This window comes from Mustela nigripes, chromosome 6 (assembly GCF_022355385.1).
Source record: "Mustela nigripes isolate SB6536 chromosome 6, MUSNIG.SB6536, whole genome shotgun sequence".
Taxonomy (NCBI): Eukaryota; Metazoa; Chordata; class Mammalia; order Carnivora; family Mustelidae; genus Mustela; species Mustela nigripes.
This window is the reverse complement of record NC_081562.1, coordinates 5,087,316-5,110,501: the sequence shown is the minus strand read 5'-3', so window position 1 is coordinate 5,110,501 and position 23,186 is coordinate 5,087,316. Positions and strand designations below refer to the sequence as shown.

General features: G+C 60.3%; 1 protein-coding gene across 1 annotated transcript in view; it reads right to left on the bottom strand.

Annotated features, from left to right (window-relative positions):
- Positions 1-23,180, bottom strand: part of SULT4A1 (sulfotransferase family 4A member 1) — a 31,473-nt gene extending 8,293 nt beyond the window's left edge. Inside the window, exons 1-5 of the mRNA XM_059401837.1 lie at positions 23,020-23,180; positions 7,428-7,558; positions 6,162-6,242; positions 5,532-5,658; positions 1,231-1,325 (exon numbers count right to left, since the gene is read on the bottom strand). Of these exons, the coding sequence (XP_059257820.1) occupies positions 1,231-1,325; positions 5,532-5,658; positions 6,162-6,242; positions 7,428-7,558; positions 23,020-23,086 (501 nt within the window). The 5' untranslated portion in view covers positions 23,087-23,180. The remainder of the gene's footprint in view (positions 1-1,230; positions 1,326-5,531; positions 5,659-6,161; positions 6,243-7,427; positions 7,559-23,019) is intronic.
- Between the last annotated feature and the right edge of the window lie 6 nt (positions 23,181-23,186).

The following is a 23,186-nucleotide window of genomic DNA, read 5'->3' as shown; positions in this document are numbered from 1 at the left end:
GAAGAACATTCCAGGCGGGGCCACGGCAAACAGAAGCCTGTCCGCCAGGCTGAAGGAACAGCAGGCAGGCCGGCGCGGAGCTAGGTGCCCGGGCACCAGGCCGCCATGTGTGCTCCGAGCTACACCCAGGACAACGTGTGGCCACTGGGCACAGTCTGACTGGCGCAGGTACCACTGGAGCAGACACTGCACGGCACACAGGCCTGAGGGGAGACAGGGGGGCCACCCATGAGTCCACACCAGCGAGGATCCAGGCCGGAAGTGAGGGTGACCTGGACCCCAAAGATGGGGGACAGGTGGTCAGATAAGGGGCATATCCTGAACAGAGGCCACAGGACAGGGAAGATGGACACAGGGTACGAGAGAAAGTCAGAAGTCGAGGAGGATTCACGACTTTCACCCAAGTGACCCAGACAGAGCTGGCTGCCACCACCTCACACGGAGGAACTGCAGAGGATCTGAAGGAAAACCTCTAGTTTGGTTCAGACGTGCTCTGGGAGCAAGGTGCAGGCGGCGGTCAGTGGAGAGCGAGTCTGGGGAAGGTCCACGACTGGCCTGGGGTCACCGGGAAAGGGAGCAAGGCTAGGACGGGAGGAGAGCCGCGGCGGGCTGGGCCGCGAGAGAACGGCCAGGGACGCGGGACCAGCCGGCCACAGAGGGCCGGGCGGAGGCGGCAGCAGTCTCTAGTCGCCTGCTGCCAGGCCAGGAGGGAGGGCGGGAACACCGACCACCCACTGAGCAACGGGAGGCCATGGGCAGCCCTGACAGAGCACTAGGGTGCAGGGGCGAGCCCGGCCAGAGCGGGCTCAGGAGTGGGGACAACTCTGAGGGGACCCGCAGCCACGTGCGGCCAAGAAGTGAGAGAAGGCAGGGACTTGGGGAAAGCTCGCCTCTCGTCTGCTGTAAGAAAAGGGAAACATCAGAATGTCCCTCCAGAGATGACATAGCAGAGAGGGGAAAAGCCTTCTAGAATTAAGTGAGCCCAACCCAGAGACCACCCCTGGGGCCAGGGCTGGGGCCTGGTACTGGGGGCAGGGCCCTGGCCGGGAGGACTCTGTGCACCCCGGGAACGTCCGAGTCCTCCCGCCCAGAAGCCGGGGGTCTCAGAGAGTCCAGCTGCGCACTCCAGTCACGCCCACCGTGGCGTCTGAGGGGTGGGAGGGCTCCTGCACTAGGAGCCGCGGGGCCGGGGGGCGCCGACCTGCACAGTGGGCCGCCTGCCGCACTCACCCGGTGCATGTCTTCGTACTTGAGGAAAAGCACATTCGAGTCCATGCGGTGCTCCCAGAACTCCTGCACGTGCTCGAACCAGGAGCCGTAGCCTACTGTAGAGGCAAGGGAACAGATGAGTCATGGCCTTGGGGGAGCAGGTGTGCACAAATAGGGTGGCCTGGCTCCCTGCCTTCCGGAAGGTTCCCCTCTCACTGCCCAGGAGCTGTGGCTCGGGAAGGGAGGAGCAAGCTCTCAGCCCGGGGGTGGTCTCACAGATGAGCCCCCCTGAAGTCCCACGTCCCCTGGCCACGTGCAAGTCTCTCCTGCCAACAGCTCGCAGCCCCCTTCCCTACGCACCTCCTGCACACCCTGAAGCCCCGACCATTGGGCAAAGGCCTCTGCTCATCCGGGGGACGGAAGCTGCTTGGCTCCCATGAGTTTCTGTCTGACACACGGTCGCCGGGAAGAGCGTGAGCCCGGGGGGAACAGAGATGGGGGGGCCTGCTAGCAGGGGGGATGACGTGCAGGAGCCGCTAAGTCCCGAGCACAAAGCCCTGCCAGGCAGGAGGCCCACAGGAAGAAGCAGGGCCTGGTGGAAGCAAGACAGAGCAGAGGTGGAAAGAAGCAGCGAGCTCCATCCTGACGCACGAGCCTTGCGTCCCACACCACACCCCTGCACCTCCCACACTCCTCGGGGCTTTGGTTGGGGTAAGGGTCACGTGGGCGGGTGGGGGACGCACCACGCAGTGTAGCCAGACTGCTTCAAGACGTTCTTTATCGAGGCTACGGGTTCTCACCCCCCTCCTCAGGCTAAGTCTCCCGAGGGAGCTTCCGCACTAGACACAGGAAGGCCTCAGCCCCGCGGTGCCTGTCCCACCCAGCACCAGCAAGCAGCCGCTGGGTACTGGGTGCCAGCCTGGAGTGGTGGCCGCACTGCCTGCAGCCTCGCTCACCGGGGCTCCCACCCGTCTCACAAACCTGGGACCGTGGATCCCACTTCGTGGCCTGGGGCTCAAAGAGCTCCTGGGAGACGGGCAGCGAGTGAGGCTATGGACTGATCAGCGCTGGGAGGGAGGCACCGCGGACAGAGGGGAGCCCTGTCCCATGTGGGCACAAACCCTGAAGGGTGCACAATGGTTGCAAATGGACTCAGAAGGGTAAGGGACACGAGGCCATCAGGGTGGCTCGGGGCACAGCGACTAGGTCAGAGGGGAAGGAGGGAGCACAGCAGAATGGCAGAGGACAAAGCCTCTGGGTGTCGCAGCCTCTCCAGGACTGCCCCAGCTACGGAACCCGGGCAGGCTGCTTCCCCTTCTGGGGCTTCATCCTCCTGGAACATCCTTCTGGACAACAGAACCTGTGCCTCCCGGCACGGCCGGGGGCAGGGACAGCGCGAGTGCAGCCTGCAGAGGGAAGTGAGTCTCCGTTCCTCTCCCTCTCCATTCCCACGCTGGGTCCTGCTCACTGCTGAAGGGCACGGAGGCCGAGGAGTGGCAGGGGACTGTTACCACCCCTGCCAGAGCCACACCTCAAGGAGAGAACGTAGCCTCGGCCCCCAAGCTGCTGAGAACCTTGCAGACAGACTTACAGGCCAACAGAGGTGGGGAAAACCTGAGACCCAGTTTCAGCAAGGCCAGCCCCTGCAGTCTGCCATCTCGCCAGCAGGTGGCAGCACAGCAGCCGCCTGGCCCATGGCCCAAAGGGTTTCTGAGGGATGGGGAGTGGGCCAGGGGTCGCTAATGGCTGGCCTTAAGGACCCGATCACAACAGAAAGGCCCCTTTCAGGCCAACCAGACCCCAACCCACATTTTATGAGGAACGAAACAGGGGCTCTGGCAGGGTGGGGGGAAAGGCAGAGATGACAGAACAAAAAGAACACAGGTTCAGCCAAGAGGCCTAGTTTAGGGATTTGCGGGGTAAATCCTGGCCGGCAGGGGCCTCGGTCCCCTCACTGTAAAGGTCTAGTGGCTGGGGTCCCTCTGGCACCCCTTCCTCGGCTAGCCCAGCACCTCACACTCCATACACCCTAGGCGGGCCCTGAAACAGCCAGGCCGGGCTTCCCACTGGAGAGAAGACAGGCAGAATCCGGAGAAGGAATGAGGACCAACTCACCAACAGGCTCATAATCACGGAGGCCCCAAGAGGAGAACCTGCCTCCCGCGTCAGTGCCCAGGATGGCACGCAGTCTAGGTGACCTGAGCCCTGAGACAGAGTCCAACAGCCATGAACACAGAAGCTAAGAAAATCCCTGTTGTTCCAAGGGGCTGCGCGAGCAAACTTGCACAACAGGCAAGCAATGCCCCAGGGAAGGACTTGGGGGCTGAGCAGGAGGGGTGACGTGGGGACAGTGAGGGTGAAGGAGAGTGGTCACTACACACGACAACACAGGTGGGGGGCCCAGGGAGGTATGGGGACAGTGGTCACTCCCGTGGGGTCAATGATCACAAGGACAGCAATGGCCTGTGTCTCTGAGCCCTGACCAGCCAGCAGAGAGAGGGCCACAGACCTTGCTGGTGGAGACACTGCTCTTCCCACTCAGGATGTGTCACCCTGGGAAGGAACCCCACCAGGGCACCCCTACCCTCCAGCCACCAGGGTCCCTCTGTTGTGGGAGGTCAGTGTGCTTATCCAAACAGATTATCCGGGACAAGAGCAGCTCACTCAGCCCCCTCTCCAGGAGCGACCCTGTCTACACAGCAAGTCTCCCACACTCCTGTCACTGGGACGTGAAGCCCCAGGCACGCCTGCCCCAAGTGCACGGGTCACAACACCCACGGGCAGGCCTGCGTCAGCGGCTCCTCCACGCTCGCTCTGTCAGTAAACAGGGCCAGCCACTGCCCCTTCCATGCTCAGATGGAGGAGAGAATGCGAGCCTCCGAGGGCCCGAGCCACGGTGCACCGGCTGCGAGCGCCGGGAGGAGAGAACGTGGGGGCTAAGTACACGTGTCCCGAGGCTTGGGCGGGATCACAGCAAGTGCCTGTGGCCTTGACCTTCAAGAAGTGGGCTGTGACCTTCAAAACAGGAAGAGACCTGTATTAGGATAACTCTGACATCCCCCGGCCCGAGCAGGAGACTCACGTAAGACCAACGCCAGGTGGCAGTTTGACTGGATGGACGCTAACTCCTTAATGGGGCGCAGGCCCCAAGCTGGTCGCTCTTCTCCAGAGGCAGAACACGCTGGGACTTAAGAACGTGGTTTTGAAAACCACATCAGTGGCTGACTCCGAACACCCAGCAGACCAGAAAGGGCCTGAGCCAGGTGGCAGGGAGGCTGGGGAACAGGGAGGCTGGGCAGAGGGTCTTCTGCAGGCTCCAGGGTAGACTCCACCCCTGGACGCTCCCTCTGGTGCCGCTGAAGCAGATCCCGAGGGGCTCGGGCACGGAGGGCCCTGGGAGTGTGGCACCTTCCGTGCGGTGTGGGAGGCAGCTCAGGTCCAGCTGCCGGGCGCTCATCCAGGGCAGGGCGTTCCCGGCTCGCTCCAAGCACCTCACCCCACTCCTGCCACACAGGCTCGCTGCAGAGCCTCGGACTGGGTCACACAAGTGGACGGCAGGGCTGAGCGCTAAGACTGGAGTTGGGACATAAACCATCTGGGCCAGAAGTCGCTCCCCGCACGGACTCAGCCCACCTCCAGCCCTGCAAGTGATCCCTCACCCAACTGCCGCTGGGGGTCCCAGAAGGTGCCAGAGAAGCCACGGATGGCAATAAGGGAGCCACCTCGGCAGGTCCCTGATCCAGTCTGCTCCTGTCCCGGAGAGGGGAGATCGGGGGGGGGGGTGGTCCCCAGCAAGCCAGCCCCCCCCGCCACCTTCTCTCCTGGGAATGAGCTCCGGCAGAGCACCCCTGCCCGTCACACAGCCCGGGGCTGGGGGCCAAGTCTCGGGCCAACCCTCGAGCACAGCTCAGGGCCCCCGGGGCTCTCCCACGAGGCCACAGCCCCCACTCAGGTCTCTGTCACCAACGGGAGAACTCTCCCCGCCTCCCTTTCTACTGCTCAGAATCCAGGTGGGAAGAGGAATGCTTCAACCAGGGACCTTCTCAGAAGCCCAGCGATGCGGTGCGAGCAAAGGGCTCCTGAGCTGGACGCCGGCTCTGCGTCCCCCCACCCCCGCTACGACCCCTGCCGAGCTTCCAGGCACCCCTGAGCCCCGCTTCTCCACCTGTCAGCGGGACAGCGGGCCCCAGCCGCGTGTTTACTGGGGGACCTGGGGGGACCTGGGGGAAACTGGGGGCGACGTGGGCAAAGCGTGAGCACACGCACAGGGAGCGAGCTGGCCCCGCCCACCACCGCGCAGGCTGAGACGCTGAGACACTTACACTTGTCGTTCATGAATCTCCGGCAGAACTCCTGGAAAGTGCCCCGGTAGCTCATGGTCCGCAGGGAGCGGTGGAACTGGTAATAGGACACCACCAAGTCCTTGGGGTTCCGCGCCATGTATATGACCTGTAGTGGGAGGGACGGGCAGCTCAGTCGCTGCTCCTCTGACCCCCTGTAAACCGACAGCCCAGTCCAGCCCCAAGGTTGGCCCCAAGGCTGGCCCCAGGTGTGCGCGGCCTCCACGCCAGAGGCGCGTTCTCCTCCGGCTAACCGCATAGGGGGGATGATGCCCGAGCATCTGATTACACGACGGGCCGGACCCTGGTGATGAGAATCGAGGCCTCATCAACAGAACACGCTGAGCAAACAAGAAAGATCAGAGACGGTGAGCAGCAGCGGGTCCTGGGCCCGACGCAGGAGCAGAGGCTGGACCCGGGCTGGTCAAGCCCAAGTTCGACTGTAAGGAAAAACCCTTATCAGAAACACGGACAAAAGGCTGGAGGTACAAGCTCAAGATGGCCTCTGCGGTGCTCGGCACGGCGGGCCTCTAGGAACCCTGGCGGCAGCCCCGAGCGCAGCGGACCAGCTCTGCCTGCTGGGAGCTCTGCCCGGATGGGGGCGCAGGTTACCTTGGACTCGCCGTTGTGGAGATCGGAGGGCAGGAAGCGGTAGGGGAGGTGGCTTTTGATGAGACGGGGAGACGTCAGCTCCTGCGGATGGTCAGAGGGAGAGGCGTTCAGACGACACACAGCCGCTCATTCACCGGCCTTTCTAACGGTCAGGACCTGCACTCCACCGGGAAATTTCTCACCCGAGATCTGGCCACCCTCCAGACTGGACAGGACGTATCCCTGTCTTTGGGCACCCACAGCATGAGCCGACCGATCACGGTCCCGGAGGTCTGCTCCAACTGAGGGTCTGCCCAGGCCGTGAAGGGCAGCCGAGTAGATGGGAGGCTGAGGTGCGTGGGGGCACCTGCTGACTCAGTCCCACTGGCCTCAGGCCTTCCTGCTGCTCCTGGAACGTGCAGGTCCACACTGTCCATGTCCCAGCTCGCCCGCGTGGCTCCTGTTTCACAACCTTACTCAGCGGGTCCCCAGAGAGGACGGCCGCCCTGGGTGCTGTCCCCACACAGTGCTGATCACCATTTAACCACGGCTCCTTGCTCCTCCCCTGCCAGTCTCCCTCCCTGGAATGCAGTGTTGTTGGTTTTGTCCTCGGCTACACCCCAGGGCCAAGAGCAGTGCCCCGTGGTGGGCGCCCAGCACAGCTCTCCCAATGGGCTCCATGACTGAGTTGGCAAGGGCTGGACCCACGCGGCTCCACACCAGTGAGCAAACAGCTGGGTGCCGCTCCACAGCCACCGGAGGCCGGAGTGCAGGCAGGGACTGGGGTACGCGGGCCCCTGGACTTTGAGAGCAACGACATGGGGGGTGGGGCGCTCTCAGAGCTGTCCTTCAGAGTGCTCATCCGGGGGGGACGGACAGGAGGTCCGCGCAGGAAAGGAGGCCGAGCTAAGAGGTGACAGGGATGGGAGGGGACAAAGAATCTCAGCAGTACCCAGCACAAGGAGGGACAGCACTCCAGGAGAATGACCGTTTCGTTCCTGACACTGACCACCATAGCATCGCATCCTCCTCCACCCACTGGCGGGGGGGGGGGGGAGCCACAGCGGGGGGTCCCCTTTCTACTGCAAAGTCACCCATGTCACCCACTGTTTTCATTTCGGGGTCACTGGCATGGGCTCCAGCTGATCGGTCTCTCACCTGGCTGTCTCGGGGACCGGCAGCTCTCTGCTCTCCTTCTACCATGGGCCTCCCGAACCCCAGGAGCAACTGTCTCTCCAGGTCCCCAGGGAATCCTAGGGGCTGGGTGCCACTGGCCCAGAGAAGTACCTTGATGATGTCCAGGCCCGGCTGCGGGTACTCCAGGACTGGGAGCTGCTCGTCAATGTTCATCAGGCCAATCTCATCAGGGTCAGCCCCCTGGCTCACCAAGTAGACCACCTCCTGCAGCAGGCTCGTGCCTGGAGGGAGAGAAGCCACGGCGGGGGGGGGGGGGGGGGGCAGCACTCAGAGGAAGCCCGCTGGCCAGCCCCACTCTCCAGGCAGCACCTGCTGCTCCAGACTTGGGCCTGAAGACCCACAGCCCAACCTGTACCCGGCCAGCCACTAAGTGCAGAACCGCAAAGAGCAGGACACCCCAGGGACACGCAGGACACCAAAGAGCATAACCTCCGGCACCTCGTCTGGTCCCCGTGTGTGGACCCCGTGCCGCTCAGGCTATCAGCTCCATGTCACTACCGGCGAGCCCAGGGCGATCCCACCACCACCCCCCAACCTCTCAGCAGAAACAGACCCCGCAGGCCGGGGCCTCCTCCTCCAGACTTCGGTCCTTGTACTCAGGGGATGCGTCTGTCGCTCGCTCTCATCTCCCACCCTGCAAATGCTGGCTGCCCCCAACACCGCCTCAGACCCCTGCCCTCCTGGCTGTTTGTGCTCCCTAGAGGGCCTCACACTGTCCCCCCAACAAAGCCAGCTCCGCACTCCCCCGACCGTCCGCGCACCCCGGAACGCGCGCTGCCCACCGCCTCACAGGGACCGGACCTGCTCCACCACAAACGGCCAGCCTGCCCGTGCCCTGCTCAGACCCACACTCAGCAACCCCCAGATCTGCCATCAGGGGGAGCGAAGAGCTGTCCCTTCCACCCCAGGCAGTGCCACAAGATCCCCCACAGCGCTCTGCTTTGGCCGGGCCCACCCACCTGTGTGGTCTCCTTGAAGCAGCAGATCGGCCGTTCCAACGTGGACGTTAGATAGCATCCCTCGTCCACGAAGACCGCACAGGGACCTCATGTGTCCTCAGAGAAGACACCTTCCCTACGGCCTGCAGGCCTGTCCGCAGCTCTCTGTGTCCCTACCCGCACCCCTGACGCCCCGCTCTCCGACCACCGAGCTCCTCCTGGCCTCCCTGCTGGTCGGAGTGCACCCAGCTCTCCCCCCGTAAGACCTGCCGGCGCCTGCCTGGGCCCCTTCCTCCCTCCAGCAGGCCCTACAGGTGTGAGGACGCCCTGCCGGCCACATCTGACCCTCGCGCGCTCCCCGCCGCCCCACACCGCGCATTCCTTCTGCGGCTCCCACCCTCCTGCTGGAAAGACATGGGCCTGGGTTTTTGCTCTACGAGGACAGCCAGCACATGGCCGTGCCCAACCCCTGTTTTCTGAACCACAAGCAAACCTTGGCTGCTGAGTAATCAGAAAACAATAAGTTGATTGAGGAAGACTTCCTGGAGGAGGCAGCTTTGGAGCAAAGGCACTAAAGAAAACAGTGTGGTCGCTTTTCTAAGTCAAACAGAAATGACTTTACCAATTAGCCATGGAATCCTCCCACCAGCCTGAAAGGTGGCAACCATCACCCCCATTTACAGATGAGGAGCCTGAGGCCAAACTGTGTCCCGGGGCACACAGCCAGCATGCAGCTCCCACCCTACTCCTCCTGGCGACGTCTGTTCACCCAACGGCCCGGGACACCTGCCCTCCGAAATCAGACTGTGGGCAGAGATCCTAAAGCAGGCCTCTCCCAGGGACAGCCTCAGGACCCATCTTTAGTGGCCCCGCCCCCGGCCCTGCAGCCTTCACCGGCAGCGACCCAGACAGACGCTCTGCACGTTAACTTCACCTGACGCTGCCAGTGACCCATCAGTTCCACAAGCCCCCACCTTACCTCTACTAAGTATCCACGCCGGAAGACCAGCCTCCTCAGAGCCCACGGAAGCCCCCCACCTGCCCCACTGCTGGCCTGTTCCTCACGGCCCCCTCCAGCCCCTCCATGTCCTCTTCCTGCTCAAGCAACTCAGCCTGGCCTTCAGCGTAAGTCACAGCACTGGGGCGGCCGACGGGACACACGGGACGAGGACAGCGGGCAGTCCCTGGCCTCTGCAGCTGGCAAGATGGGACAGAATGATCATGGGAGGAAACCAGCTGAAGAGGATGACGACAACAGCACTGACAGGTCACCGTAACCAGAGCCCAGACACAGGCTCGCCGTCCAGAAGGTTCTGCACCAGGCGCCAGCCGCGCCCCAGCCTCTCCCTTCGGGCCTCTGTTCTCCACGTCCACCGCTGCCGCCCTGGCGGTGCCTGGATTATCAGCGTGAGCCCAGTCGGCCCCTCGGCGGCTTCAGGGACCCCTCCACCTGTGTCCCCACCCACCACATCCTGGCGGCTCCTGGCCCCTCTCCTCTCTCCACCCCTCCGGCTCTCTGGGCTGTGGCCGGGTCTTCCCTTCCCCCCAGAACTCAGCACCCCCATGGCCCAAGGCTTCACCAGGCCGCCCTCCTGCCTGACCAACGTGGTCTTTGAGCCGCTGCTGCCAGAGGCCTTCTCAGACACCCCGTGTCTTATCTGCAGCTCTCTCCCACCCCACAGCACCCCGTGCCTCTGCTCCGACCGCACGTGGTGCACTGGCACGACTGGGGGGCTCGTGAGGACAGAGAACACGTCTTAGTTACATCTTAGCTCTTAGGGCTGCTGTGGCTTCAAACGGCAGTTACTGTCCCACAGCTCCGGACATCAGAGGCCAACACAGACCACAGCAGGCTCCACCCAGGGTGCGGGCACCACCACTCCCCATTGGAGACTCCAGGGGGAAAAGTCCTTCTCTCGCCGTTTCCGGCTGTCGCCACATCGTGTCACCCCGCCTCCTTCCTCCTCGGTCGGTAACCCGTGTGGGCTCACCCAGCGAGCTGACTTAGAGCCCAGGACAACCTCCCGCCCGGGAGCAGTCTGGTAACCTCCATCCTCCTCACCACAGAAGGTGAACTACTCACAGGTCTGTGCTTCAGGACATCGACAGCTTGGGACTGTTACTCTACTGACCGCACTCACATTACGTTCCTCACACGGTTCCTGGCGCTCAGTAGCTGCTCAGTAAGTACACAGGCCCGACACATGAACAAGGCCCTAGGGTCTCCCCCACCCACCTGGGAAACGGGACTCATCGTGGGCTTGCGTCCACAACTGCCATCCACACGTCCTTCACCCCCGGAGCGGCTCTCCCCGGCCGCAGCCCTTCCCTGCCCGGCTGCAGACGCCCCCACTCAGTGGGGCTATGTGTCTCCCACACGGGACTTAGGTCAAAGTCCTCCCTCAGGATCTGGCGGTGGCCATTCAAGGGCTATCCCTTCATCCACCCCTTTATTCATTCAACCGGCCTGCGCCAAGAGCCACCCTGGGAGTCGCCCCCCCCTCAAAAACGTGGCAATGCTCCCCCCTTCTTCACAGGGCTATTGGGGGCACAGCCATGAAGTGAGCAGCTCCAAGCCAAATGAGCGCCTCTCTGAGCTCCCAAGGCCACGACAGGCTCCACTTACCAGGACGGCACGCACACGAGCTCACACACAGCACAGCCTCCTGCCCATCCGGGCCACCCTCATCCCAACAAGGGACACAAGCCATCAGGCCCCTCTTGTCCAAGTCACATCCCAGACATCAGGTGACACCGGGCAGGGGAGGGGGAAGCTCCTGCACCAGTCAGGAGGACAACCTGGGAGCACCGCCTGTGCCCATAAGGCTGCGGCGTCTCCGGTTTGAGCTACTAGCCTGAGGTCAGCGAGCTGGGAAGGGGAGTGCTCCTCCGGAGTGGGGACCCCAGTCTGCAGGTCCCCACCTGCGCCCACCCCAGCCCCAGGGCATCCGAGCACGCCCCAGCAGATATGAGGGCAGGGGAGCCAGCCCCATGGAGAGCCAGCAGGGAAGCAGGGGTGGGGCGGTGCTGCACGGGCACAACCAGGCCAGAAGCACCCATACTCCTGCGGCCATTGGGCCAGAGCGTACTAAAGCAGGTGGGGGAGAAGAGAGGCCTCAGCACCCCCAACCATCCCACTGCCGTCGGAGGCCAGCGGGGGAGGCGGGCGCGGGAGGAAACCTGCACCAGGAGCCCACCTGCCCGCAGGCAAACCCAAAGTGAGGCGGAGGAGAGCCAGGCTTTCCCGCCGGAGACCGGGAGGGTTGGCGGGGCAGCGCCGCCTTCCTGGGCAGAAACACAATCTACGCGCTCCCGGACGGCTCCACTTCCAAGTCAACCTGACGATCCTTTCCAGAAGGGCTTCTGCTGACTCCAGCCAAATCCTGGCTCCCACGGGCGGCGGCAGCGCCTCCTGACGCTGGGCCTCTGGGTCCGGACCCCTCAGAAGCCACTGACATTCTAGGCGGAACTCCCCCGAAATCCAGGGTCCGCCTGTCACAACACGGGGTGGAGCCCATCAAAACTCCCACCAGAACTCTGGTGGCCGGAACCGTCACCCCAAACCGCCAGGATCCTGGGGCTGGGACCCTTCGGCCTTCTCTGACTAAAGCCACGTGTGTACCTTGTTTAAAAACTCACAGAGTACTAGAGGGCGAGTCGCAGGAAATCCGGCTCTCCGCCCCACCCCCAGTCCCACTCAGAGCAAGCTCTCGGTTCAGCTTCTTATCCTCAAACTTCTAACGTGCTTAGATAGTTCGTTCACGGTCCAGTTTCCAGTCTACGGAATCTCAGCAGAGGCAGACAAGGATGGGCCCAGTCCACTCCCACACGCTTCCCTCCTCCCAGTGTAGCCGGAGCAGGAGTTCAGGGCTTATTTGGGAGTTTAACCGAGTGCTCTGCTCCAAGTACTCCGTGGAGGGATCATGCTGACTTTCTTGTACAAGACTCTCATTCTCCTGGAGTAAATCACTGCCTCTGTTTACTTGCCTCGCTTTCCTTGTAGCCACCAGCAATTCCCTCCACAACTCAGCAGCCTGCCCTCTGGGATGCTCTCAGTTCCGCTGAACTCTCCCCTGCCCCTCCGCTCTCCACCACAGTCTGCCCGGGATCCCCTCGGCCTGCAAGCACGGCGTCCCCTCTCTGTGTGCCCCGCTGGGGTCGTCCCACGTGCTGGCACAGCCCTGCCTCTCGAGGCCTCCTGAGCGTGGGGCCGAGCAGGCCAGCATCCGCGTCTACCTCCCTCGTGGCTGGCAGCTTGGCTGCGTTCAGAATCCCGGGCCGGGGAGCATCTCCCCCAGACCCGCGCTCCACAGTCCCGACCCCCCAGCCGCTCGTGCTGGGACCGTGGAGCGCCCGCTGCCCCGTCCTCCAAGCATGGCCCATCTCACCTCTGGAGACGCCGAGACCACACGGCAGCGTGCTCCAGCCAGCTCCGTCCTGCCGGCTCCTCGGGGGGCTCCAGCTCACGCCCTCGCGTTCTCGACATCCCTGTTTCCGTCACTGTCTCCCCCCGGACTGTTCTGCTCCTGGAACTCCAGGATCCTCCCGTTTCCTTATCCCTTGGCTCCTGTCCGCCGTTTCATAAAGCCTTTTCTTCTACTTCCCAAGATCTTTCCTCCACTTGCCCATCCGAAGCTGGCAACGGAGTCTTCTGAACGTTCGACGACTGTCCTCTTCATCCGAGTTCTGTCCGGACCTGTCCTTGCTCCTTTCTGGCCGGTCATCTCTGCAGGGGGCGCCGTGTCTCCAGAGCCTGGAGCGCGGGGTGGGGGGGGGGGTGCCCCTCTTGGGTTTTCTCCTGCTCTGTGCTTGGCCCTGGACTCCGCCAAGCTCCCTTCTCCTGCCTTTTGTTTTTGCAGGTCTCTGTCCCTCATTTGGAGATGAAGACCCGCTGACCTTGAGTCCACCGGCAGGGGAGCACGAGCCCCTGGAGAACACAGCCCTCTGTGGGGGGCCCTGCTGACCGCGGGCCTGACTGCGTCTGGGGCAGCCTCGCCCGGCGTCTCCCGGCAGAGCCCGAGGGAATCGTTACAGCTCGTCCGCTCCCTGTGCTGGGGGTCCACCTGCGTCCCGGGAGCCAAGCAGGGAGGGGGCTGGGAACCTAGCTTTCAGGTGACCCCCAACTTCCAACTTGGCACCGTATCCCAGCCAAGAACTGTGCTCAACATCCCCAAGTCCACAGCCTCCCCGGATCAAATTTCCCAAAGAAATGTGCCGGCAGCGGCGCCTAAATGGCTCAGTGGGTTAAGCCTCTGCCTTCGGCTCAGGTCATGATCTCATCAGGGTCCTGGGATGGAGACCCGCATCAGGCTCTCTGCTCATCAGGGAGCCTGCTTCCCCCTCCTCACCTCCCTCTCTGCCTACTTGTGATCTCTCTCTCTGTCAAATAAATAAATAAAATCTTAAAAAAGAAAAGAAAGAAACGTGCCTGCAACAGCCTCCTGTCGTCTGTCCCCAGTCACAGCTACCACCCTCGGAGGTGTCAAGTGCCCCCCACTGCTGGGGCCCCCAGCGGGAACTGCTGGTGCGCCTGCGGCCCTCCGGCTGCCGCGTCCCGGCTCTCCGCCTGCTAGGCTGGTTCACACTCGGCCACCGCATCTGACCGTGGGATCTGCACGGGTTCGAAATCCCAAGTCACTGTCCCTCCCTCTCTGAGGGCTGCAGACCTTCCTACTCCCTGACGGTCCGCAGTGAGGTCCCAAGAGGAAGCAGAGATGAACCCATGTGTGCGAAGTGTGCCCTTCCCCCGAATGCACGCACAGGCATTCTGATGTCACCGGACAGCGACGCGTTACAGCCAGGCCCGTCCAGAAACAGCAACAACCAAGCGTGCGAAGCTGCGGCCACAGAGCAGGCCCAGGCCATCCGGGTGCCCCCTGCTCCCGTGGGAGCTGATCTCTCTGCACAGGCCCTACGGCCTCCGGGAGCCCCCTTGGAAGAGGAAGGAGAGCAGACGCACCTACCGCAGGGGAAGCCCGTCCCTCACCCGGAGAGATGCCCCCTGGGCCCTCTTGGCTCTCCCAGGAGACCCCGGACACACAGGCATCTGCGGCACCCCGGACGGAGCGCTGTGCCTTGGCTGCAGATGGGCACAGCTCACATACGTGCCTGCAGTCACGCCAGAGACAGCGGCGGTGCTCAGTGTCCTGGGCACGGTCATTCGGCTCAGCCATGTCCTCACTCAACTGTCACCAGCCCCTAGGTGGCCACCATCACTGGACTTCACACACCAAGAACCAGCTCAGAGATGAACCACCCCAGGCCACAGACACCAGCAGCCATGAACCCAGAACCCTAAACTCTGATCCAAAACCAAGCGGTTCCTCCCATGTGCCACACACACACATCACACACATCACACACACACCACACTCATACACACCACACCTACACATGACACACACATTCATACACGTATCACATTCACACACACTCCACATCCATACAATACACCACACTCGCACACACATACACACCACATGCATACACGACACAGCCACACACATACATAGGGCACATTAATACACACATTCATACACACCACACGACACATACACACTACAGACTCATACACACCATACACCCGTAAAAACACACACCACACACACATAAACCCCATACACACTCATACACATGACAGATACACATGACACACACACCATGTACATTCATACGTACCACACACACACCATATACATACACGACACACACACCACAAACTAGACACATTCATACACACATTTACACAAATAACACACACACCCCAACACATGATAAACACCACACACTACACATTCATGCACATTAGCACATACACGACACACACACCACATTCACACATACCACACACATGCAAATAACACACAGACACACAACATACATATGCACACATACCACACACACACAGACAGACCCCAAAGCTCACACAGCTAGTGGGCAGCACACCAAGGCCTGGAGCCATGTGTTCTCACTTGCAGGCTTCAGCTCTAGCCCTGAGCCCCCACAGTTGGGGAGGAAAAGGCTGGGGCCCCCCCAACCACTGTGGGAACTTGGCCTCTAGGCCCACAGAGCCCCAATGCCAGCATCTGGGCCACTGCTGGACACCAAGGGGAGACAGACTTGGCAGCTGAGCAGCACTACCGCCTCCCACGGAGATGACGTCAAGTAGCCGCAGCACGCCCGGCCCTCAGACAGCCAGGCGGCCACAGTCCCTGGCCGAGGAGGCCCCTCGAGTCGGGGGCCCAGATGCCCAGCCTCACTCTTCCCGCCAAGTCTGGGGGGCCGGACATGGCCGGCACACCTCCACCCCTCAGGTTCCAAGCATGACACTCTCCTGGGCTTCGAGCTAGAAAAGCATCTGGGCAGGGCAGCAGGGGCCCGCCTCCACCGTGTCCCGTCCACATTCTGCGCTGTAAGCAGGCAGCACCTCACTCTGTGGCACTGGGCACAACAGGCCACTTGCCGGGGCCAATGCAGGACGCAAAGCCCCAGAACTCTGCTCCTTTGTGCTTCCACCGGCCCCGGGAGCGGGCCGTTCCCCGGCTGGCCTGCAGGTCCCGGCGCTGGGAGCAGCGTCACCTGGAGGAAGGCTGCACAGCCCTGTCCGAAGCCTCCACTTGACCCACAGACACCCCCCCGGGGTGGGGGGGTTAGCCAAGGTCAGGGACAGCAGACACGAGGCTACAGTATCAGTCTGGTTTAAGGCACCGAGTCCAGCGGACTCTTACACAGCAACAAGCCCAGAATGTTCCAGGTGGAGTGGGCGTGAAAGAGGGGACGAAACAAGGGCTAACGAGGTCCGAGGCCCCCGCAGGGCACTGCAGGCCCAATGCCACGTGCCATCCCCCCAACGCCCAGCGACACGGAGCCCATCACCCCCACTTCAAAGAGCAGGACACAGAAAGGGTGAGGGCTTCGCCCCAAACCGAGACTCGGGCCCGGGTATCTGTAACCCACCCCTCCTCCAGCGGACCCGATTGGTGCCCAGCCACCCTGGACGTCACCTGCAAGTGCCGTGCCTGCCTCTCACTCAGCCCCTGGAGGAGGCGGCCACAAAGGGCCAGGAGCCAGCGCACTCAACACCCTCTCCCACTGAGGGAGAGGAGCTGGCCACTGAGCACCGCCCTCCCGCCCCCCAAGGGAGCCCCTGGGGCACTTCCACACCATCTAGCAGCCCCAGCAGGCAGAGAGCCCCAGGACCCACAAGGGCACCACTCCTGCGACCACCTCCTCCCTCACCTCCTGAGACCCCCTCCCACCTCACTTCCCCACGCTGACCCTTGCTCCAGGCTCTACAAGACCCAAGCAGAGCGCACCTTGGGGACATTTCCACCTCCCAACCACCCCTCTGCTTGCCTTAATGCACCCCGGGAGCCTGTGCTGGGTCCTCGCTCCCTACCAACAACAAAGCATCGTGCCATGCGGCTCCCTGTCCAACATTCCAGAATCTGCAGGCTTGCCCCCTGCCTCATCTGACCGACAAGAGACGAGGAAGCAGTGACACTTCCCTGGGATGCAGGGAGCTGGAGGAGCGCGGCTCCTGTGCTAAAGAGCAAAGGCTGGAGCCACAAGATCCTCACGCATCAGAGAGCCAAGCTGCAGGGCAGCCAAGAGGCAGAAATCCCAGAGGGGTGGGCCCTCCCCCTCGAAACCCTTCCTCTCTAAGCCAGCAAATCAGAGTCACAAGCAACAACAGATCACCCCTGGGGGAGGGACAGGGTGTGGGGACAAGCACGTGTGGGTCAGGAACAAGGAGGAAAGACCCTCCAGAAGCACAGCCCCATGCTAAGCACAAGGTGATGCGACTGGAATTAAAACAAGTGGTCATTCAAGCGACCAGAGCAACCCCAGAACCCAAATATAGCCCAACTCATACCAGACTGACTCCCCCTCCAAGCTAATGGCTTGGCAAAAAAAGGCAGGCCCATTTCCAAGCATAAATACAACTGACCTTCATCTCCAAAGTCAGTACACTATGTCCAGCTTTCGATTGAAAAGGACTACTCATTAAAAAAAAAGGCCAGAAAAAGGAATTGTCACAGGTCAAGAGACAAATCAATCAACAGAATCAGACTCGAAAGAATTTAAAATAAGTCTGTTTAATATGTTAAAGGATTTCATGGAAAACGTGGACAACATGCTTGAACAGACAGGATATTTTGGCAGCAACATGGAAACTAGAAGTGGAAATGGTAGAGACAAAATTAAATCACAGAAACAGGAATGTGGAATGCTTTTGAATGTCTCACAGACCTGACTTTGTACCTCTGACACAGTAGAGGGAAAATCAGCTGGCCCGAATAACTGAATAGTCAACAGAAATTTCCCAAGCAGAATCACATAGAGAAAGAGTGAAATTTAAAAAAAAAAAAAAAAACACCAGAATATCCAAGAGCTGTAGGACAATACTGACCTCACATATATGTAACCAGAATTTCAGAAGGAGAGAGAACAGGACTGTAGATATTTGAGGAGCTAATAAATGAGACTTTTTCCAAAATAATGAAAGGCAATTATCATATGATCCCACTGATATGTGGAATTTAAGAAACAAAACAGAGGACCCAAGGGGAAGTGAGGAAAAGATAAAACAAGATGAAATCAGAGAGGGACACAAACCATTAGAGACTCTTAATCGGAGGAAACAAACAGGGTTGCGGGAGGGGAGTGGGGTGGAGGGACAGGGTGGCTGCGGGACAGGCATTAAGGAGAACACGTGATGTGATGAGCACTGGGGGTGACATAAAACTGATAAATCACAGGTCTGTACCTCTGAAACCAGTAATACACTATATGTTAATTAATTGGATTTAAATTTTAAAATGTTAACAAAAATAATGAAAGGCAACAAACCACAGATCCAAGAGGCTCAGACAACCCCAAGCAGGACAATCAAAAAAACAGACACCTGGACACATCACGTTCAATGTGCAGAAAATCAAAGACAAAGAGAAAATCCTGAAGGTGCTCAGAGGAGAAAAGACCCACTCCACAAAGGAACAAAGAATGACAGCCAACTCGTCCACAGAAACTACGTGAGCCAGAAGACGAGGGTGACACGGCCGAACAGTACCAGGACGGGGACCCGGGAGGCTGGATGGCTGGTCCCATGCTTATGGGACGAGCAGCATCTTGAAGCTGAGAAGGACTCGTCAGGTAATCAGAGGGGAGAGGAAGGAGAAGGGAGCGGGGAGGGTACCCCAGGAGCAAAGGCAAGAAAGAAAGAACCGGGCAGGTTCCACCGGTTCCTGCAAGTACCGAGGAAGCACAGCGCAGGTCCCGGGTCCCAGATCAGGCTACGGAGTTCAATGCTGCCTGACGGCAAAGAAGAGGCAGTGTAGAGGTCTAACGAGGGAGCGACCAAGACTGGATTTGCTTCTAAGAGGTCCCTTCAGCTGCTGGGGAAGAGGTAAACTAAGAGGGCAGGCCATGTGTGTTCCAGGTGAGGGAGGAGGAAGCCTACGGCTGGGGAGGGGGGCTGGGTTCCGAGAGCTTACCAGGTGCAGCCCGATAGGACAGCCACAGGCCACGTGTGGCTCCTGAGCACCTGAGACACAGCAAAGGCTACTGAGGAATGGATTCCTACTTGTGTTTCATCTCGACTCATTGAATTTAAAAAGCCACATGTGGCCAGAGGCTACTGAAGTGGGCGGCACAGTCCTAACCTGTCACCTGAGCGAAAATGCCAGAAACACGAAAATACTCTTAGCAGTGGAGGGCTGGAGGGGAAAACAGGCTCTAATTACTGCTTTTCCCAGAAATCCCCAGGCCCTGGGAGCCTTGGTTCCCCAGTGGGGACAGGGAGGGGGCAGAGCAGTGGATACGGATCACAAGGTGTGTGCAGAGGGGTGTGTGCAGAGGAGAGCCCTGCCGCTGGGGGGTCGCCAGGATCTCCCAGTCCGCTGGGGTCAGAAGACACTCCTCCCAGGGGCCCCTGCTCCTTTGCTCTCCAGAGCCCTGGGGACGGTGTCTTCAGGCTTTCTCCTCCGAGCCCCTGCGGTAGTAAGGAACAGGGTCCCCCTTGCCAATCCAGGAGCCTGGACATGCCACCCTATTTCCCAATCCCAAGACCCCGGATTACACGCAGACAGTCGGGACGAGAGCAAAGGGAAGAACAGGGGAAGGACAGAAAGGGAAGGGGAGGAAGATGAACGGCACGGCACCTCCGGAAGGAGAGCTCCCATCACACGCTTCAAACCCCTGCCCTCCCTTCCGGGATGCGGGCCACCCGCCGCTGTCGCTGTGCGCGAGAGCACTAGTCCCCCCTCAACATCTCCTAGCCCGCTTCCTGGTCCACGCACTGAGGCCGTGAACCGCCTCCTCCCCGGACAGTGGGAAAATGAAACGAGATGCCAGAGGTAAACATCTGGGACCCACCTGGCCCCGACAGGTGCTCGGCAAATGCGGGTGCCCATCCCCCCATCTCTCTGGGGCTTGTTCATTGCCACCATCTACAAGTAAAAACTGCCCGCTCAGATGCTGGGTCCACCCCTTCCCCCACTCCCCTCACTGGACCTGTATCGATCCACAAAATGGAAACAACCACAAGAACACAGGGTTGTTCTGAGGCTCAAGAGAGGCAGACACTGGGATTGGGGCTGAAATCTGGAATCCCACCCTGCCTCACATCAAGGTCCCAGGCCACCTCCTCCATGCAGTGCTCCAGTGATCCTCCTTCCTGGGCCCCTGACCTGACCCTGTCAATTAGCTTTCAGCCTCAGGAGCCTGGCTTCCTAATGTCACCCCCTTTCCTTGAGGAGTGTGTCACCACATTAGCAACACTCCCCAACCGGCCTCTCCTAGGCACGGTGACGTGCACATATAAAGAAAAGGAAGTCATCCACCTTGCCTGGGACCTGAGGGTCTCCCTCTAGCCTCCCCCACCCCACGCTGTCTTCACAATTAAGACTCAAGGGAGTCCATCAGGTCCAAGCCCCTCATGTTTCACGAGCAAACTGAGGTCACCCGGGGACAGGGGCAGGGCCAGGACCCAGGGGCTCTCACCCCTCAGCGGTGATTCACTTCTTCCCTCCTAACCAGTGATGGGAGAGTGTGGATGCCGTTCAGAGCGCGAAAAGAAAACAACATCAGGAGGTGGGTGCTCTGGCCCAGGCAAGGAGCATATCCCAAGCTGATGGTCCGTGACTTTGGGGACCAGGAACCTGCTGGCAAAAACACCAGCAGTGATCCCCATCACCCAGCCAGACAGTCCTCAGAGCTTCCCACAGACGAGCCGATTTAACACTACGACCGCCTTGGATCAAAGAGGCTATAAGAACAAATGATGATACACCAGGATGGAGATAGACAACAGTCGTCCCCAGAAGGCACAGTGGGTTCCCAGGATCTGCAACACAGTCTGAACGGGTGCCATCCCCGAGAACTCCAGCCACGATGGAAGTCCCCGACGTCCCTGTAGTCCAACATGACAGCCACGGCCACGTGTGGCTCCTGAGCACCTGAGACACGGCAAGCGCTACTGAGGAACTGAATTTCGACTTCTATTTCATCTCGACTCACTGAATTTAAAAAAACCACATGTAACCACTCCTAGAGTGGGCAGTGTAGTCCTGACCTGTCCCCTGAGCTGAAATGTCAGAAAAAAACAAAATCCTTCTAGAGCATAGTGGAGCATTGGGGGAAAAAAACAGGATCTAATTACCACGAGAGACGCTCCAGGCCCGTGAACCCCTGTTCCCCATCAGCGGGGTAGTGGGGAGAGGACAAGGGGCTCTATAAGCCCTTCCAGCTCTGACCACTTGCAAGGTCATTCCACTGGACACGCGACAGACTTTGGAGACCAGTGTTCCACCCCCTTGCTCATTTCACGTAACCAACTTGAGGAACAGCGGTGGGGAGAACAGGAGCCTTCAGAGGACTGGTAAGAGCCTGGAAAGGCCATAAGGGCTGCTGGGAATTTTTTTTAAGCTTTAAAGAGGTGGCTCTCTAGGGTTCTTGCAGGGATCTCACGCAAGGCACGAGGGTCCCAAGGCCACCACTGGGTTTTCTGTCACCAAGGGAAAGAGCCCTGTTTATTCTTCTTAATAAAAAGTTCAGAGTGTGCTTTCATCTATCTTTGAAAGATGCAAGTTACCAACCAGATTTGAGCTTGAGTCATCTAGAAAAACCTCCTTAAACTAACACCTCATTCCTCATCAAGGTGCCCAGAAAGGTCCCTGCAGAACCACGCCAGGGTCCCCAATGGAGGGTCCCTCTAAAGCAGCCCCACGAGCCCCAAGTACACAGCTTTCCAAGTGAGGCTTTTGGCCCGTGCCACCTCCCCCACCAGCTTCTTAACTTCATAAAATGGAGGAAGGTACACGAAGCAGAACCCCTCATCTGCAATTCAAAAATCCTAAAGCTCTCCCCAAACCAAGTTTTTCACAATTCATTTGGAGGCAAACCCTGTCCTAAACTGACATGAGATGATTTTTAGTCTTGATCGCTCTCACTGTTAACGTGGGTCCAAAGCACAATCCCACACCCAGCTGGGGGTCTCAGCTGTATGAGATCTACGGCTCTGAAGGGAAAAGGCTGAGTCCCCTATCCCCATGGGGCTGTGGGGCTGCTGCAGCAGGAAAACCCCTCGCCACAGCAAGTGTCCTGTGTGCATCTCCTCCCTTTCCCCCTTCCCAAGGACAGCCTGGCAGCACCTTCAGACCTCTTCAATCTCCCCTCCCCCACCAACACGCATCCCACCTGCCGCTGAGACCCCGTCCTCAGCCTTCCTCAGAGGATCAGGCCTACCCCTCAGGAGTTGAAGACCCTGCAACAGCTGGGAGACCTTGGCAATCAGCTCTTCCAGCAAGCTACACTGTTGCTGAGCCAACATGACCTCCAGGCTGGCCACTGTCTAGACCAGTTACAGACACACTGCCCAGTCTGGATCCAAGTGTCTCCCTCCTTCTCCAATACAGTGGCAACAAGGGAAACCCTCCGGTGTGCTCCAGGAACAGGGAAGCGGCCTCTTTCCCCTGCAAACCTCAGAAGAGACACCACATGATGATCTCGTACGTCAAGTCCTGGGCAGACCAGCCTGGCTTTAAATCCCAGCTCTGCCACTTATCAGCTGTGTGACCTTGGGCAAACCACTGCCCCTCTCTGAGCCTCACTGCCGAGACTGAAAAGTGAAGATGGCCGTCTCTACCTTACACGACTATCATGAGTATGAGGTCAATTAATGCTGGGAAATATGAATGCCCTACGTCCTGCCTGACGCTCCCTGAGTGACGGGGGCCGGGCCTGAAACAAGGCAACACCGGGCATGCATGGCTGCTCCCATCCCCCACCCGGCGCCCACGCAGAAAATGAGGGACGCCCTGACGCCCGTTTTAGCCCCCTTCCCAAATGATCACCAAGACTTTGCACTCATCAAAAGCCGAACCTGGCCCAGGAACAGAGAGGTTAAGTGACTGCCCAAGGTCACACAGCCAGCCGGGTAACGGGAGGGGCTCCAGGGAGGGGTAGCGAGCAGCCCTGGGCCTGTCCTGGAAGCTCCGGCCTAACAGGCTCCATCCCCAGGACGCACGGTCCAGTCCAGCCGTGGACAGCCGGGCCCACCTCGGAAGGTCTCCGGCCTTGGTTTCCCCAAATGCCGGCCGACCCCCCACCCACACCCCCACCCCCACCCCCACCCCGCCCGGCGAAGTTCCGTCCCCTCCCCCCTCCTTCCCCGCCCCCGACGGGAGGCCCCTGGCGGCCGGCGCGCCGCAGAGCCGGGCGGGCGGGGTCTGCGCGGGGCTCACCGGACTTGGGGTAGGTGACGATCCACACGTCGCTGGGCCGCACCGGGAAGTTGGCGATCTCCTCCATCTTCCCGCGGCAGAAGGGCGGCAGCCGCACGCCGTGGAACTCGAAGTACTTGCTCTCGAACTCGCCCGGGGTGCTGGGGGTCTCGGCCTCGCTCTCCGCC